At 38.4% G+C, this 15,673-nt stretch overlaps 1 protein-coding gene across 1 annotated transcript in view; it reads right to left on the bottom strand.

Moving 5' to 3' along the window:
• Positions 1-15,673, bottom strand: part of EVI5 (ecotropic viral integration site 5) — a 293,650-nt gene that overhangs the window by 156,176 nt on the left and 121,801 nt on the right. Inside the window, exons 6-10 of the mRNA XM_006830964.1 lie at positions 14,498-14,623; positions 10,532-10,675; positions 8,375-8,464; positions 8,173-8,270; positions 6,300-6,360 (exon numbers count right to left, since the gene is read on the bottom strand). Coding sequence (XP_006831027.1) covers positions 6,300-6,360; positions 8,173-8,270; positions 8,375-8,464; positions 10,532-10,675; positions 14,498-14,623 — 519 coding nt within the window. The remainder of the gene's footprint in view (positions 1-6,299; positions 6,361-8,172; positions 8,271-8,374; positions 8,465-10,531; positions 10,676-14,497; positions 14,624-15,673) is intronic.

Below are 15,673 nucleotides of genomic sequence, written 5' to 3'. Positions count from 1 at the left end.
CTCTGGTAGCATAATGGTTACGAATCGGGCTGCTAACCTCAGGGTCAGCAGTTCAAGACTACCAGCTGTTCCATGGGAGAAAGATGAGGCTTTCTGCTCCCGTAAAGATTTACAGCCTCGGAAACCCTGTACAGGGTCACTATGAGTCAGAACTGACTCCATGGCACATAACAACAACTCCCTTAGTTAGAACAACTATTAACAAAAAATCTGACATAATAAAATGCATTATCATCCACTGTTGTTGTTGGGTTCCCTCTAGTTACTTGCGACTCATAGGAACCCTATGCACTATAGAATGAAACATTGCCTGATCCCATGCCATACCCACAATAGTTTCTATGTTTAAGTCCACTGCTGCTGCCACTGTGTCATTCCATCTCATTGGGGGTGGGGAGGTCTTCCCATTTTTCACTGACCCTCCACTTTATCAAGCATGATGTCCTTCTCCAGGGACTCCTGACAACAAGTCCAAAGTATGAGAGACAAAGTCTCGCTATGTTGGCTTCAAAGGAGAATTTCAGCTATACTTTTCCTAACAAAGACATATTTGTTCTTCTGACAGTCCATATCACTTTCAACATTCTTCTCCAACAGCACATTCAAATTCGTCTCCTGTCTTCCTTATTCATTGTCCAACTTTCACATGTACATAAGGCAACTGAAAATACCATGGGTGAGGCACACTTTAGTCCTCAAAATGACATCTTTACTCTAGAACATTTTAAAGAGCTCTCGTGTGGTAGATTTGCCTAGAGCAATACATTGTTTGATTTCTTGAATGCTGCTTCATTGAATGTTGATTGTGAATCCCAGTAAAATGAAGTCTTTTACAACCTCAATATTTTATCCATTTATCAAGGGTTATTTATTGGTTCAATTGTGAAGATTTTTGTTTTCTCTACATTGAGGTGCAACCCATACTGAAGACTGTAGTCTTTAATATTCATCAGTAAGTTGTCTGGTCATCTTTGCTTTTAGGAAGCAAGACTATCATCTGCATATTGCAGGTTGTTAACGAGTCTTTTCCTAATTCTATTGCCACGGTAGGTCTTCATATAACCCAGTTTCTCAGACTACAGCATACAGATTGAATAAGTATGGTGAAAGAATACAACCCTGGAGCACACCTCTCCTGATTTTAACCTATTCAGTACTCACATGTTCTGCTCTAAAAACTACTGCTTGATCTGTGTACAGGTTCCTCATGCGCACAAGTAAGTATTCTGGAATACCCATTCTTTGCAATATTATTCTAGTTTGTCATGACCTACACGGTTGAAAGCCTCTGCTTTCATGTAAACACCTTTCTGGTATTCACTGCTTTCAGCAAGATCTGTCTGACATCAGCAATGATAGCCCTAGTTCCACATCTTCTTCTGAATCCATCTTGAATTTCTGGCAGTTTTCTATGTGCTGTTGTAACTGGTTTTGAATTATTTTCAGCAAAATTTTATTTACATGTGATATTAAAAATCTTGTTCAATGGTTTCCACATTCCGTTGGGTCACCTCTCTTTGGAATGCGCACAAACACAGATTTCTTCCAATTTGGTGGCTAAGTAGCTGTCGTCCAAATTTCCTGGCATAGATGAGTGCCTCCAGGGCTACATCAATTTGTTGAAAGATTTCAATTTGTATTCCGTCGATTCCTGGAGCCTTGTTTTTCACCAATGTCTTCAGTGCAACTTGGACTTCTTCCTTACGTACTATCGGTTCTTGAGCATATGGTACCTCCTGAAATGGTTGGATATCAATCATTTCATTTTGGTAAAGTGACTGTAAATTCCATCAATTTTCTTTCCACATCATTCACTATTTTGCCAATAGAAGCCTTCAATATTGAAATCTAACTTGAATTTTTTTCAATTTTTTCAGCTCGAAAAATAAATACCATGTTCTCCCAGGTCTTTTAACATTTCATTATAATATTTGACTCTGTCTTCTTGAGCTGCCTTTTGAAATTTTCTGTTCAGCTATTTTACATCCCTGATTTCTTCCGTTTGCTTTAGCTTCTCTACTACACTCGAGGTACTTTCAGAGTCTCTTTGACATCCATTTTGGTCTTTTCCCTCTTTCTTGTTTTTTTAATGATCTTTTGCTTTCTTCCTGACTGACGTTCTTGATGTCACCCCACAACTCTTCTGGTCTTTGGCCTTTCATCTCTAGTGCATCAAATCTGTTCTTGAGATGGTTTCCAAAAACAGGTGAGATATATTCAAGGTCATATTTTGCCTTTCGTGGACTGTTTTAAATTTATTCAGCTTCAGCCTGAGCTTGCATATAAGCAATTGATGGCTTGTTCCACAGTTGGTCCCTGGCCTTGTTTTAGCTGATGATACTGAGCTTTTCCATGCTCCTTTCCACAGATTTGAATCCTGTGTACTACATCATAAAGTCCATGTGTCTAAAAAAGGTATTTGCAATGACAAACTCATTGGTCTTGCAAATTTCTGTCATGTGATCTCCATATTGTTTCTATCACCAGTGGAATTTTCCAACTACTGTTGCTTTTTTTTTTTTTGCCAACCTTCACAATCCAATCACCAGTAATTACCAGTGCATCTTGAATACATGTTTGATCAATTTCAGACTGAAAAAGTTAGTAGAATTCTTCTGTATCATCATCACTGGCTTTAGCTATAGATGTATAAATTTTAATAATAGGATTACTTAAGGTCAGCAGTTTGAAACTACCAGCTGTTCCACAGGAGAAAGATGAGGCTTTCTGCTCCCGTAAAGATTTACAGCCTTGGAAACCCTGTACAGGGTCGTTATGAGTCAAACTGACTCATTAGCACAATCAACACTGGTATTCCTTATAGGCATATAAATATTATATTGATCACAAACAGTATTGTTCTTCAAGGTAGACCTTGAAATGTTTTTGGTTTTTTGACAATGAATGTGATGCCACACCTCTTCAATTAATATAGAAAACCGTATGATCATTTAATTCAAACTGGTCAATACCAGTCCATTTTATTGATACCAATCTTTATACATCCCATTTTTGACAACTTCCAATTTCTCTAGATTCATACTTCATACATTCCACTGTCCAATTAATAATGGCTGTTTGCAGCTGTTTCTCCTCATTTTGAGTTGTGTTCCACTAGCAAATAAAGCTCCCAAAAGTTTTACTCCATTAACATCATCATGGTCAACTCTACTTTAAGGTGGTATTATCCATTATCCACATAAATCCATATTACCATCCAATCTTTTCATAATACTTTTAGAGTAAGAGTAGAAATTAAATAAAATTCATAGTCTTGATCAAGGAGCTCAATGACAGATGTAATCTTCCACAAAGATGTCAGAATTTAATTAAAGTAAAAACACTATAAACAGTAAACAGACCTCACAATACCAAGGGCTGATTTTGTACTTCCATTTCAAAATACAAGACCATTTGATAGCCATACCATTTGCCTGTATAAAGAATGGTACAAGACTATCTCCCTGGAGACTGTTGATGAGGACCAAGGTAAGAAATTGATAGTTTTAAAAGACTCCTTTCTCTGTAATGGGGGTGGGGAAGGTTGGGAGCATGAGGATGATTATGAGTACAGAAATGGTATTTCCCATTTTACAGTAAGGCTCAGTTAACACATGCCAAATTAATTAGAAATAAAATTATCATCACATCACCAAATAACTTGCCAAACTCAAGTAAAAAATCAGACAAATATAAGCATAAAGTAACAAAATATAGTAACTCAAAACTGTTTTGGTTTTGCCTTTTGCTGGGGGCGGGCAGGGTAGAGGAGATGAAGAAAGAGATGAAATGGTACAAGAGTAAGAAAGAACTATGTGAATACAAAACTATAAAAAAAGGAACAGACTACCTTTGAAATCAGTACATTTTATTTACCTGATATGTTCACTAACTTTAACGCTTTATTTCCAGATTCTCCCTTATAAATAATATTACACCTTCTGTCTTCACCCAAGAGACATGGAGCTGGTATTCAAAAGTTTTGTAAGATATATGAACTATGAGTTTAAAAAAAAAAAAAAAAAAACAAAGCTTTTTTTAAAGATTCAAATATAGGTTAAAGTCTGCTAAAGATCTTTTTAGAAGATGTCTTTTAGTGTTCCTATAGTCATGTTATTTAATTTTAGAAGAAACATCTTCAAAAGCGAGGCTGTTCACATAAATGTGTTTTTTTGTTTTGTTTTGTTGTTTTAATAATAGCATGGTGAAATGAACAGGATGGTTTCCCATCCTCGGATTCTTGATTTGCAGTTCTGAATATTCAGGTGTGCGAAAACCCACACTCTTGCCCCATTCATCAGGATGAGGTGTTTTTTACATTCAGTAGGTTGAAGTACAGGGTATGATTTAATATTTCCCTTACTCATGGTACCTAAAAGAAAAGCAAATAGTAGAGCAGCAGTTGGATGACAAAATTTAAAGAAAAAAAGACGGAGTTGGTGGGGGGGTATATACATAAAGTGTCATGTCTCTCTCTCAAAAAAATATTTACGTATCTATTTTCAATTGACAGGAAATAGATGATAGCAATGGGAATCCAAAGACTTAAAAAGGGAGGCCATAGTTATGAGATTATCTCCCCACAAGACCTTTAACAGAACCCACTCCCTTGCAAAAGATACCTGCAGGGTGTGTACAAGACTGGTACTTAATAGCAGAATTTAATTAATACACTGATAATTAATTGTAAATAAGGTGGTCTTCTGGTATCTTGTCAGGTCCAAATAAATGGTATTGGTATATTCAAATATGAAGTAAAAAAAAATAAAGTCACTCAATAAAATTTTTTGGTTTGGCTTCCTTTTGCAAAGGAAATGAAAGGATGAAAGTAACTGATCTGTCCGTCACTAGGTTCCTTGACTAATTTATGCTTCCGCTAATGAGCATAAAAGCAAATGTAACTTTCTTGAATTCCACCTCCCAATGGGCTTTCTCATGTGGTTCTGTAAGATAAGCACTCAACCACAGGGTTGGTTTGAACTGCAAGGTTGGCAGCTCACACTCACCAGCCACTCCTTAACCCTGTACAGGGACACTAAGGTTGGAACTGATGTGATGACACGTATCAACACCACCACCACCTCACAATGACTCCAAAAGATCCTCAACTTATGAATTCCTTGCCTACAAAGGGCACAAACAAGAATTTTACGGCATATATAGGGAATTTGTGGTGTTGGAGGAGAATACTGAAAGTGCCATGGACTGCCAAAAGAACCAATAGATCTGTTTTGGAAGAAGTGAAGCCAGAGTGCTCCTTGGAGGCCAGGATGGCTAAGCTTCGTCTCTCCTACTTTGGACATATTGTCCAGAGGAAATAATTGTTGGAGAAGGATGTCATGCTGGGTATGGTGGAGGGTCAGAGAAAAAGAGGAAGACCCCCATCATTGATGGACTCAAGTGTGGCAGCAGTAGTGAGGTTGGCCCAGGATCGAACATTGTTTCGTTCTGCTGTGCATGGGGTCGCTATGAGTCGGTTCCGACTCGATGGCACCTGACAACAACAACAACATAGGGAATTTGAAGGAGTCCTTGTGTTGTTCTGGGTTAGGCATCAGGCTACCACAAAGTTGGTGGTTCAAACCCACCAGCTGCTCCATGGGAGAAAGATGAGGTTGTCTGCTCCCATAAAGATTTATAGTCTCAGAAACCCTATATATACAGTTGCTATGAGTCAAAATTGACTTGGTGGTAGCGGGTCTGTTTTTTGTTTTTTTATTTGAATTTTAAATGTACCTGTTTCTCTAGAGGACAGTAGTTCAAAAGTATAATTCTTACTTAGAGAAGAGTAAACAGAATTAGTCAAAAACTCTGCAGCTATAAGGCAGCTGTAATTAGTTCGAGTATAATGATTTGCTCTATTTGGCCCGCCTCAGATTGTAGTGCAGTGTCTCAGCACAGATTGTGGTCTAAATTAGCTTTCCTGCCACATTTTAATTATCGTTCCCATGGAAGTATTTTGTCCTGATGACCCACCAACAAACCCAGAAAGAGGTAAGAACTGCTCTCTATCACACTAGAAGTCTCTGTATCATATTATTCTGAGTTGTGAAATGTCTATTTTCAACTACAATTTAGTGGAATGGTAAATAAATATAATAGAAACAAATTTCATTGCTGAATTTAATGTACATAGATAACAATATAACTTTATCTATATATGTCATATATAGATAACAATGTAACTCAATATCAAAAGGATATTAAGTTGCATATTGTTACAACACAACTCAATATCCTATTGCCAAAAACTGACTTAGATTTATCTTCAACATTTTTAAAAGTTTCAAGATGCTTACTTTAATCTCAACTTGCTCTTCCATTTCTTTAGTTTTTATTGTAGTGTATTCCTTTTCAAGCCTAAGAAGGAAAAAGAGAGTTAAGGGTATGTTTGCACTTAAAAGTAGTTATTAAATTATAAATTTAAAATACCATGTACAGTACAATCTGTGGAAGCCAGACACTATGTATGGAGGACACTTGTCAGAGAAGGAACACACAAGTATTTCTCACTAATAGGGAGTGACAGAAAAGTAGTATGACTGTATATGCTGCCAAAGGCAGAAACTTTGCAAAACTCAGAAAAACAAGGCAGTTTCATTGAGTTCTGGCTCTCATAGGTATTAGTGTATTTACATACAAAATAAAATTTCTTCAGGTTTCCCCAATTTAGAACTTGAGACATTTATTATGAGAAAATGAAATACAAAATTAAAAGGCAGTAAACACAGGACTGAATTTACAGATTTAACAACAACAACAAACAGACCTGGACTTATAAAAGAATTACCAATTAAAACGCATATGTACACTTCAACTGGCTCTTATCCAAAAACTTTATACTAAAGTAGACTTTGAGAGAGGAACAATTCTTCCTTATAGAAGAGTTCCAATCAATAAACACAGAAAGAACAAAGTTAACAGAAAAATCACCATTAGAATTTCACAATAACTGCAGCAGACATATTATCACCAATGGATGCTAATAGTAGGGGGCTAAAATTTAAGTATTTGTCTCAAAGTATCTCTCTCAAAATATTTAGTACTAAGGAGACCTGGTGTGGTGCTGTAGGGCAAGCACTGGACTGCTAACCACAATGTTGGCGGTTCAAACCTACCAGCCACTGCTTGGAAGCCCTAGACAGGGTTGCTATGAGTCAGAACAGACTTGATAGCACAACAACAGACAGTAGAAGGGGAAAAACTGTAAGTTTATAGCAGAGAATCCTGGCAGAAAGCATCTGAGTCAGCTACTGAAGGTTAATGCAATCAATATTATCATGCACCTGCTACCATGATGCACTGAGAAAGGCACCTTGTCAGAATCCTTCCCAATAATGCAATCTGATCAAGAGAAAACATCAAACAGACTCAAATCAAAGGATATTCTACAAAACAACTGACCAGTCCTTCAGAAGTGCCAGGGTCATGAAAGACAAGAAAAGGCTGAAGAACTGTTACAGAATGGAAGAGGAAGAAGACATAGCAGAGAAATGAAATATACTTTTTTACAATTCTACAGTAAGTTTAAAACAAAATAAAAAGCCCCACTGTCATCAAGACAATTCAGCTCATGGCATGTGGTAGAGAATAGAAGGGCTCCATTTTTCTTGGCTGTAATATTTATAGAAGCAAAGTACAGGCCTTTAACCCATATACCACAGGGTAGGTTCCAATCATCACCCTTTTTGTTAGTAATAAAGTACAAACTGCTTACACCACCCAGAAACCTAAATTATCTTTTAAAAAAAAACCTCTATAGGCCACACAAAACTTAGTACCACCGTATTACTTTAATATCTTGCCCTGGATCGAAAGGTTAATACCAACCATATTTTGTCTTTTGTTGCTATTGCAAAGATTCCATCGTAGAACACTAGGTTCCAACGTATTACTACTGTTTTGTTTTGAGAGGTTTATGGTCTTAGCACAAGTCCTGGTGTGCTGCTGCAGGAAAAGCACTGGATCATAAGGTCAGTGTGAACCGCAAGACTGGTGGTTCAAATTCACCAACTACTCCTAGGATATCCTATAGAGGGTCGCTATGAGTCAGAACCGACTTGATGGCACTTAACAACAACAAACACTATGGTTTTAGCAACAATTGCTGGTAGTGGATGCACAAATGGTCCTTAATCCATTCTGACTTTACTATAACTTTGTAGTACTTACTTTTTCATTTTTTTTGAGTTGTATTTGACTTGGTAAGCTGCCTGGATTAATTTGTCTGTACCACCATCAAACTGATGTGGAATGACCTTTTGAAAGTGCTAAGATAAAATAAAAGAAAAACATAAGAAGTATTTAGTGCCTAGTGTTACTAACAAATTAGAGTTAAATCAAAAGACCTTCAAGAAATCATGAACTGACTTACCTGCAACATCCCTTCCATGTCAAGTTGCATTAGTTCTGCCTGATTCATTTGAAGAAGTGCTAATCCTACTCGAAACACTATTTCTAGACCCTGAGGAAACAAAGTACATAAAATCAAATTTGTCTTACTCTTCATCAACAAAAATTGATCACTCAAAATAACATTAAGAGATCAGAAAGTATTTTACTTAATAAGTCAGAGAGTAAATATCTTAGGCTTTGTGGGCCACATGCTATCTGTAATAACTTCTTAACTCTGCTGGTAAAGCCCAAAAGCAGACATAGACAACACATAAAGAAACAGGAGTGACTATGTTCTAAGAAAACTTCATTACAATAACAGGCAGCAGGACAGATTTAACACATTGTATTCTGCCAACTTCTGTAAAGTAATCTAACTGTTGTTGTTGTTGTTAAGTGCTGTCGAGTAGGTTCCAACTCCGTTGTTGTTGTTATTGTGAGGTGCCATCGAGTTAGTACCGACTCATAGCGATCCTATGTACAACAGAACGAAACACTGTCCAGTCCTGGGCTAAACTCACAATTGTTGCCACGCTTGAGCCCATTGATGCTGCCAGTTTGCCAATCTATCTCGCTGGGTGGTGGTTAGTGACCCTGTATAGGGTTTCCGAGGTGCATCTGGTGAATATGAACCACCAATCTTACGATTCAAACGACCTTGTGGCCTGGTGCTTATCTTACAGCACCACACCTGGACTCTAAACTAATCTAACTAGGTACTATAATGTTCCCAAGATGTTAAAACAATTAATAGAGTTCAGAGAATAAAGACAAAGATCACTATATGTCACTGACAATTAAAAGGACTACCTAGAAGCTCAATTTTACTAACTTCAGTATGACAGATCTTGCCTTGAGTAACAAATGTCTTGTAAAAATATTAACTGTAAGGCAAATTTAGCCTTTTACTAACTCTCACTAGGGAGTCTTGGTGTGGTGCTGTGGGGTAATGCAACAGACCGCAAAGTTGGTTTGAACCACAAGGTCAGTGGATCAAGTTTAGCAGCTATTCCTAGGAAACGCTATACAGGATTGCTCTGGGTCATAATCGACTCCACAGCACTTAACAATAAGAACACTCACTGTATCAATCACAAGGTAATGCAGAGATTTGATTAAAAGTGTGGGCTCCAGAATTTGCCTACATTTTAACCCTGGCTACTGGTAGCGCACTGGTTATGAATCGGGCTGCGAACCTTAAGGTCAGCAGTTCGAAACTACCAGCTGTTCCGTGGGAGAAAGATGAGGCTTTCTACTCCCTTAAAGATTTACAGCCTCAGAAACCTTATACAGGGTCGCTATGAGTCGGAACTGACTCCACAGCACACAACAACAACAACAACTTACTATGTCACTTAGTGGTGGTGGTTATGTGCCATGGAGTCAGTTCTGACTCATAGCGACCCTGTACAGGGTTTCCGAGGCTATAAATCTTTACGGGAGCAGAAAGCCTCATCTTTCTCCTGTGGGACAGCTGGTGGTTTCCAAACTGCTAACCTTAAGGTTAGCAGCCGGATTCATAAACCAGTACACTACCCGTGCTGTGTATGCACAGACCAGCTACTTAACCTCTCCATGTGCCTCAGTATGAGTTTCCTCATGTATCAAATGGGGATAATAACAGCATCCATCTGATAGGGCTGTTATAAACTTTAAATGAAATTATCTATGTAAGCACCTTAACACAGAACACATGGATCTACCTTAATGTTTCCTCATTGTCCTGTTCTAATGAACCCAACGACCCCTTTATTTATATATTACTACCTCTTTGGAAGCTAAAGAGCTCTGGCAGTGTAGCGATTTACAAGTCAGAGTACTAACCTCAAGGTCAGAAATTCAAAACTACCGTTCCATGGGAGAAAGATGAGGCTTTCTACTCCCATAAAGAGTTACAGCCTCAGAAATGCAGGGTCGCTATGAGTTGGAACAGGTACCACCACCTCTTTACTCGATGTTGTTGTTAGTTACTGCTGATTCTGACTCAGAGAACCATGTGTCAAAGTAGAACTGCTCTACAGGGCCTTCAAGGCTGTGATCAAGTCTGACTTCCCAAGTGCCTCTGGGGTTCACTCACTTCTCAGCTAGCAGTTGAGCACTTAATCATTTGTGCCACCCAGACAACCCATTAGCTTACCTCAGACATAAAGATATCAAATATCCTTGTTGCAGTTGATAGTGGAAAAGTTGTAAGAAAGATAGTCAGAAACCAGGATGATGCATACATTGAGGTATGAAAACTCTGAGCTTGAAAGTGTACAAAGAGCTCGGGAAGATGTTCCTAAAGAGAAGGGAAAAAAATTGTTAAACCATATAAAACTAAGTGCTTTAAATTAGATAATTATATATACACTAGCTTAGTCTATGTGATACCTATACCATGCACAGGGAAAAGTTAAGATGTAGAAATTGGAGGTTAGTATCAGGGAAGGGAAGAAAGGAGGAGGATGTGAAGTTGGAACTTCAGGGGTATTTATAGCATTTCCTATATTAATCAAAAGAATAAATATGACTTTTACATTGCTTAATTTTTGCTTGGGGTTACATGGATGTCTGTCATTCTCTATCCTGTCTTAACTATAATGTTGTTGTTGCTAAGTACTGTCGAGTTGGTTCCGACCCATAGCGACCCTGTACAGGGTTTCTGAGGAGCAGCTGGTAAGCTTGAGCCACCAACCTTGCAGTTCAAATGACTTTTCTGATTTTTAAATCATTCAATGTCCTCTTGTTCTGTTCAAACAACTGTCTCTTGATATATATACAGAGCACAATTAAGTGTTCTGAAATTCCCATTATTTGCAATGTTATCCAAAATTTGTTGTGATCCACATAATCGAATGCCTTTGCATATCAATAAAACACAGGTCAACATCTTTCTGGTATTCTCTACTTTCAGTCAAGATACATCCGACATCATCAATGATATCCCTTGTTCCACTTTCTCTTTTGAATATGACTTGAATTTCTGGCAGTTCCTGCTGCAACTTTTTTTTTTTTTAAGTTTTTCTTGTGAATTATGTAATAGTTTACATGGGAGAACTTTAGCTTTATATTCATCCTATCTTATTTTGTTTCATTGCAATGATTACAATCTCCTGCATGCATCATCAAACAACCAAAGGGTACATCCGCAAGCCTGCCCATCAGCCGTCAGGACATAGCCCCTCTCCTTCCCTGAGTCTAAAGTCCCCAGCTGCTCCACATCATTGTCTCTGCCTCCATCTCTGGCATCGCCGCTTCTCTGGATAGGGTCTTACACTTCGCTTTTCTCCCTTGATGGTCCCAGGGACCTCTGCTCCTGGACTGCAAAATCTACCACTCCCCTCCTTTTGTTACAAAATGTCTACCTTTACCTTTCCAACATTCACAGTCAGTCCTGATAGTAATCATTCACTAACTGAACCACAAGCGTCTTATCCCCATCTCCTTTCATCAGCCCTGTCCAGACAGGCTGGAAACCACTCAGTGGAGATTCTACCTTTCCCTGCACCCTCTGGAACTAGGTTCCCTATTGAAAGCTTGTAAGCCAGTCACTTCTTGCCTTTGTAGCCTCCCTCCCTCCCATTTTGGGCAGCCAATGTCTAAGTTGCCCATCCTTGTTGACCCTGTGTACCAAGGGGGTGGGAATGATCCTTGCTGTAAAGATTTGTTCCCTCCTTTGACCTACTGCATCCACAAACATAGGTCAAATTCATGAAATTGTAGTGGATTACTCTTTTTTTTCCTCTACTTTCTTTCTCTAGTCGAGTTCTGATCATCCAGCCATTGAAGCCAAGTCAAATAGGTACTATCTGCAAATACGGGTGTTCTTGTGCTGCAACTATTTTCGAATTATCAAAAGACTGGCATGCTTCAGTTGTACAAACTACTTGAGGCATCAGTACTGAACGAAATGGACTTGAAGATCAAGAACCACAGTCTCAGAGAACATCTAGGTCAACTGCCAAACACAGTCTATAAAGATAATGTTCATCCTAGCCTAGTAAGTAGCAACTTCAAAGTCTGTGAGCGGCCATCTAAGAAGCAAATATTGGTCTCTTCCAGTCTGGAGCAAAGGAGAATTGAGAAAAACAAAGACTCAAGGAAGCAATTAGTCCAAAGGACTAACAGTCCATGAACAACAGCCTCCTGTAACCTGAGACCAGAAGAACTAGATGGTGACTGCTACTACCGATTACTCTGACCAAGACCACAATAGGAGGTTCTGGTTAGAATGGGTAAAAATGTAGAACAGACTTCAAATTAAAGAAAAGACCAAACTTACTGGTCTAAAAGAGACTAAGGGACCCAAGACTATTTCTGTGAGACAATCTTGTAATTTGAAACTGAAGACACTCCTGGAAATCACTTTTCAGTCAAACAGACGGGCCTACATGTAGTACGATGGGATAACGCACTGGACTGCAAGGTCAGTTTGAACCACAGGTCGGCACTTCAAATTCACCAGTTGCTCCTTGGAAACCCTATACAGAGTTTCTATGAGTCATAACTGACTTGAAGGCACTTAACAACAACATAAAACAAACAATAACACTTGCAAAGAATGTATTCTTTAAGCCATCAATTATACGAGACTGTAAAGATAACATCTGCCCAAAACCAAAGGTAGGAAAAGTCAAGGAAGGACAGGGAAACTGGATGAATGGAAATGGGGAACCCAGGGAATAAACAGCGAGAGGGCTACTACATCAAGGGGGATTTCAACCAATGTCACAGAACCGTTTCTGTATGAACTACTGACTGGAAAACTAATTTGCTATGTAAACTTGCACCTAAAGCATAAAAAAGTGTTAAAAAATAAAGTTAATATAAAAAAGACTTAGGTGCTTATAATTCTTATGGGTAAGATTTTTCAGGGAAAAAAAAAAAAGATTCGTCCAAATGGCATATTCTAATTGAAATTTAAGTAAATGAAAACATTACACTACTCTATTATTGGGCAACATAGTAAAATTATTTTCTATAAAAATTAAGCCCAGACAACTTGGGCACTGGCTTACCCAAAATGGGGAGGGGGGCTACAAAGGCAAGAAGCGACTGGCTTACAAGCTTTCTCGAAGGAGACTAGATCCAGAGGGTGCGGAGGAAGGTAGAACCTCCACTGAGTAGTATCCAATCTGTCTGGGAGGGACTGATGAAAGGAGATGGGGATAGCACTCATGTGGTACAATAGTGAATAATTACAATCAGGACTGACTGTGAGGGTTGGAAATGTAAAGGTAGACATTTTATTGCAAAAGGAGGGGAGTGGTTGACTTTGCAGTCTAGGAGTGGAGGGGACCATCAAGGGAGAAGAGCAGAATGCGGGACCCTACTCAGAGAAGCAGTGATGCCAGAGATGGAGGCAGAGATGATGACATGGAGAGATGGAGTGGCTGGGGACTCTAGACCCAGAGAGGGAGAGGGGCTGTGTGCTGACGACCAGGTGGCAGGCTTGCAGGGTATACCATTTGGTAGTTTGATGATGCATGGAGGAGACTGTAGTCATTGCAATGAAACGAAATAAGATAGGATGAATGTAAAGCTAATGTTCTTCCATGTAAACTATCACATAATTCACAATAAAACATTAAAAAAAAAAAATTAACCCCAGAAAGATGAAATATTTCAAAGATATTTTTCACCTGATCTTGATTCCTCCACGGTCATGTAGTCACTAGAATCCACCTTAAATTATCAATATAAAAGTGAGATTGAAAAAGACAGAAAAGACAAACATAAATGGGTTTGTGTCAGTGTTATAATGTCACGACACCTGTAAGAGAGCTTCAACTCTGCAGCAGAATCATAGGATGAATCATAGGATGTAATTAGAAGACATGTGTACTTTAGGTAACCGGGTTATAGTATGACTGGCACAAATGCCTAAGATTTGAATAAAAAAAGATAGTCACATTATAGATTATGATGTACCTACAAAGAGCTCCTAATTTGGAAGACTAAATATGATTTGTATTAAGCGAACAAAAAATAACCATGCGACTAAAACACTTACTGTTCAATTCCTTTGATGCTTTTAACATTTAATTTGCTTAGCTGCCTTTCAAACCAAGTTAAAAAAAATTCAAGATAGTATGCCTTTCTGCTAACACTACACATTTACCTGTATCATGCATTCAAACTGGTACATACAAAGGCCCAATTCTGCCATACTTGGTTTAAAAAGTTCACGAAGTCTATAGTCTTGCATTAATTTAACAAACACACAGAAAGCTTCTTCTTCTGGCATCTACATTAGAAGGGAGAAAAAAAACAACACAGCTCAATATTTTGTGATACATAAATAAGTCAAATCATATTTAAACCAAATACTCATCCAATATCAACACTGTTGAGTGACCGTGTAATGCAACTCTAATCACTGAAAAGAAGAAAGATGGACAAATTGTATAATCTTGCCACTATGTATGTCACTGGTCCTCATAAACTAATTTCAACTACTAAATTAATATTTATTTAGAACCTGATACTTTCCTCTTTCTGGGTATATAGCAATATAAAACAACATAAACACATTCTCTATCCTCAAGGAGCTTCTAAACTTTCTAGTGGGAGGAGATGGCAAATAAATTAATTAACATAAATGCCAGATGATGAAAGTATTTTGGAAATAAAATGTTAAACAGGGTAATAGGAAGTACCGGAGTAATACACTGTTATTTATGTAGGAAAGTCAGGGAAGGTCCATTAATATAGTAACACTTGAGCAGAATCCTGAAGAAGTAAAGGAGTGAGCCATCCAGCTAGTACTGGACAAAAAAAGTGTACTAAGTCCCTTGACACTTGGCATGCTCAAGTAACAGCCAATAACCAACAAAAATCAAACCCACTGCCATCCAAGTCTATTCCAACTCATAACAATCCTATTTTACAAGACTGTACATCTTTATGAGCGCAGACAGCCTCATCTTTCTCCAGAGCAGCTGGTGAGTAGTGTACTGCTTACTCTTACCTGCAAATAAAGGGGCTATTAAGTAAGGGGTCCTGGTTTGGCGCTGTGGGCTAAAGCGGGTTAGTAAATAAGAAGTCCTAGTGTGGATATGGGATAAAGCACTGGACTGCAAGGACTAGACTGTAGTCAGTTTGAACTACAAGTTTGGCAGTTTAAACTCACCAGTCGCTCCTTGGTAGTCCTATAGGGCTGCTATGAGTTGGACCCGACTTGATGGCACTTACCACCACCAACAATACATAAGAGGTGATATTATCAGAGGAGGTCAGAGAGCCAAATTGTTGCAGACCGTGTAAGACTAGTCAGAGGTTCGAGGCCCTCTAGGGC

This window comes from Chrysochloris asiatica, unplaced genomic scaffold (assembly GCF_000296735.1).
Source record: "Chrysochloris asiatica unplaced genomic scaffold, ChrAsi1.0 scaffold00002, whole genome shotgun sequence".
NCBI lineage: Eukaryota > Metazoa > Chordata > Mammalia > Afrosoricida > Chrysochloridae > Chrysochloris > Chrysochloris asiatica.
The sequence above is the reverse complement of the archived record's forward strand: the minus strand, read 5'-3'. Positions and strand labels throughout refer to the sequence as shown.